This window comes from Halyomorpha halys, unplaced genomic scaffold (assembly GCF_000696795.3).
Source record: "Halyomorpha halys isolate HHAL.00 unplaced genomic scaffold, Hhal_1.1 Scaffold1047.1, whole genome shotgun sequence".
Taxonomy (NCBI): domain Eukaryota; kingdom Metazoa; phylum Arthropoda; class Insecta; order Hemiptera; family Pentatomidae; genus Halyomorpha; species Halyomorpha halys.
Window position 1 is genome coordinate 421,300 of NW_027113517.1, and position 3,858 is coordinate 425,157.

Sequence of the window (3,858 nt, forward strand, 5' to 3'; positions counted from 1 at the left end):
TATATATATATATGCGTGTGTGTGTGTGTGTGTAAAGAGCTTTTCCGAGATATCTGATATATTCATTCAATTCGGTAGTCATGTAGGGTTGTTGATTCGTCGAAAATAGTTCAATAATTTAGGAATGGGTCGTAAAAAAATATTAAGAACAGGACGAGATATTTTTTAAACGTCTATATGATATATACTCTCGAAAATACATTTTAAGAGATTACGATTGAATAGTCGAGGAAACAATATTTAAGAACATTTTATCACAATAATAGTCGAAAGTAATGAAAGATAGAGAACCTGGAAACATATTATCACCCGCACACAAGATAAGTGAAGTTATACAACATGATAATAATCTATTCTTATATTTAGTTAGGGTCAATATTATTTTAAATTATTATAATATTTTACTTTAAAATTATTTTCATTTCTTTTTCTTTTGTTTTGTTTTTTTATTCTTTTTTCCCCTGACTTTCAAGTTGAAATGAGTTAAAACTCAGGGATTATAAATGCGAACTTTACGAAAGATATAAAATTCACAGATTTATTTTATTGAAGAATTACCTTATGGATTATTTTTGGTTTCATTCAATTATAAATTTATTACACCTATAAGATCATTTATTAATTCTCAAAATAAACAATTGTGGTGTAGCATGGATCTTTAGGAGATTTTTAATAATTGAAATTCAATGAGATCTGAAACTAACCGAAACTCTTAAATTAAAATTATAAAATGAAAATTAATTATCATAAAACTTATTATAAAATCCGTCAACAGGAAAATGCGGTTCGGAGAAAATGCTGTTTGCCGGTTCTATCGATTTTCATCAGTAATCTAACTCCTAATATGACTCACTTACATAATTATGAAACAAAATATTTAAAATAATTTAGTTATATGATATTTTCCCTTATTATAATAATTGCGATTTCTTCACCATTTTATTCAAAAACTTCTACTCCCCCATTAAAGCTCATATTCATAGAACATAGAACAAAGAATAAACTAAGAGGAAACGAAATGAGTGTGGTAGCTGGATATCTTTAAGTAAAAAAAAAAACTATTAATGAACAAAGTTAACTAGATCTAATTTATTTCAAGATTTCTGAATAATTTAAGTTGTATTTAAAACCTAATACCATAATACTAATAATATAATAAACTAATTAAATCAATTTAATGAATTTAACAGTTGACATCCCAGATTCCTTCTTACGATTAACGTATTTGATTACAAACAGACCTTTTTAGGGTTCTACGAAAAAAAAGATGGCATATACTTCAGGTACAATCAAACTATAGAAGACATAGCTGTAATAAAATTTTAAGAAATAATTAAATTATTCCTCTGGTGAGCTCCAGATCCAGCTTTGGGCCCAGTTCTTTACAGAAAAAAAATTTTTAATCCACACAAAAATATTAGATATGAATATGGTGTACCTCAAGCTTCAAAGCTTTATAAATAATTCATTCAAATTTTGTTTGTTACTAAAAATAAATCACATTTTGAGAAAAAAATGAGCGCATGGACAAGATGCATTTTGATAAGCAGCTCCTCATCTATTCTTTTAGCTCATCAAAATTTTAGTAGTAACATTGTTGGACTGGTATATGAAGATAACAGAAATCCAAACTTTTGAACTATATTAATTTTTTTAATTTCTTTGTTCTGTTTCGTCTGACAGCTCGGCACTCTTCTTCTGAAGTCTTTCATCGCTCTTCAGCAGTTAGAGTTTTGCTTTGAAACATAGTTTATTGAGATTAATTCAGGGGCACTTCTTCTCAAGATTTTATTCATTAGTTTTATTAAAAATATTTACACAATGATGTTATAATTAAATTTGAAAACATTTTTTATTTATTCAGTTTAAAAATTTTCCACTTATTACAAAGTTTGTAATGTGAATATATCTGTAATTTTTTGGTTAATTCTACTCGAACAGTTAGTCTTTTCGAGTTGACAAGAATGTGCGTTTTTGGACAGACAAAAATTATACTCTTATTATTTCATTTTTATTTTTACATTGATGAGTAACCATAGTTATTAAAAAAATGTAACATTGCTGAGCGAAAGAGCCATTACATTAATTTTAATAAAAAAATTAATCAAAACAAAGATACTGCTGCTAAAAAGCTATGAAAGGTTCCAGACAATTCCGAGCCAGACAAAGCGAAACAAAGAGGTACTAAACAAAATTAATAAAAGTCTTTATGCCTATGAATATCATTTAATAACCCATAATTTAATCTTATTAGCACTAAATAAGACTATAAAATGTATTTTGCAAAAATACAAAAAAAAAAAAAAAAAAAATATCAATAATATATCATCAAAATATTATAATAAAATAAAATAAAATATCAATGCTGCTATATACCTTAAAACACAATTATTAAATAAATAAAATATATCAATGCACTTCATTAATTATGTTGTCATGAAAAATTCAAAAAGCTCAGTTAATTATCAATTTACACAATTTTGATCCTTTTTTTCTCCCAACTTTTATTCTTAAAAATTCTCCAACGTTTCGGCCCTCAGGCCATTCTCAAGGATACAACCTTCAATATTGATTTCATTGCTTTTTAAAAAAAACCAAAAATTGCAGGCTAATTGCCCTTGTCACATATAACCTTTTTTTTTTATAAATGAAAGAAGGGAAAGTGTTCTGTAAAAAAGTTTTATATCTAGGATATCAATTTATTAAAAAAAGTTATATGTGACAAGGGCAATTTTTGGGTTTTTAAAAAGCAATGACATCAATATTGAAGGTTGTATCCTTGAGAATGGCCTGAGGGCCGAAACGTTGGAGAATTAATAAAGGTTGGAAGAAAAAAAGGATCAAAATTGTGTAAATTGATAATAAACTAAACCACTCTCGAACAATCATATATAAAAAATAATTAAGCTCAGTTAAGTTAGGTAAACTATATTATTTATTATCACAAGTCATTTTTTATGAAAGTCATTTGTTTTAGAAGTTTTATAAATTATAGAAGAATAAAAATATTTTTATTTTTTCTATCTATTTAATGAACAAACGTTTTTGTTTTGTTGTTAAATGTAGTAACATCATTTAGTTGTTAAATGCTATTACTAAATACTTAGTAAAGTTCTGATCTCTTCAGGAAAAAATGTAGTAGATGTAATATAGTCTAACATAAACAATTAACAGTATTAGTTTTGCCAAAGACAGAAAAATTAGTAATAAACGTTTTGCTTTATATTAATTAAAATCTACAACCAGTGTGTAGTCAGATGGCACGTCTTGTAGCTGGATGTTAGGTTTCGCTAGCTTATAACTGTACAAAGTAGTTTATTTTTAGTCTGTAACAGTTGTATAGTGCAATTATTAAGTATAGAGATCCCGGAGCCATGTTCTTTTCGAAGAGCTTACCTGTATGACGGAAGAGGGCGCTAGGCAGTGGCGGAGGTAGGGGAGGATGGCGGGGTGAATGTAGCCCTGAGGAGGGAAGTAGAGCTGCTCCGGAGGTAAATCCATGAGGTGCATCTCCGCCGCTTCCTCGTGAGGTACTGGCGGAGCGGACGATGTGGAGGGGGAAACGAGCTAAACAAACAAACTGAAATGGATGTGTACCCTCCAGGGGAGGTGGAAGTTTATTTATTTAAATATGAGTTGTTTGGGCCCCTCAGTCCTTATGCAAACAGGCCGACGGGAGAAACACATGTTTTGATTGCTTTTCGTGTTGATTGTTTGCTTGTTTGCTCTGACGTGGCTCCCCGCCTCGATAAGGAGACCAGCTTCACCCTCAGCTAAAACTCTACAAAAACCTTCTCTTCTCTCTCCAGGAAACTCTTTAAATCCATCCCGTATTTTCTTAAGCCAAATGTTCATAAA

At 29.2% G+C, this 3,858-nt stretch overlaps 1 protein-coding gene across 1 annotated transcript in view; it reads right to left on the bottom strand.

Annotated features, from left to right (window-relative positions):
• LOC106688055 (fork head domain-containing protein L1) overlaps positions 1 to 3,550 on the bottom strand; it is a 63,178-nt gene extending 59,628 nt beyond the window's left edge. The window contains exon 1 of the mRNA XM_014432329.2: positions 3,397 to 3,550. Coding sequence (XP_014287815.1) covers positions 3,397 to 3,510 — 114 coding nt within the window. The 5' untranslated portion in view covers positions 3,511 to 3,550. The remainder of the gene's footprint in view (positions 1 to 3,396) is intronic.
• Between the last annotated feature and the right edge of the window lie 308 nt (positions 3,551 to 3,858).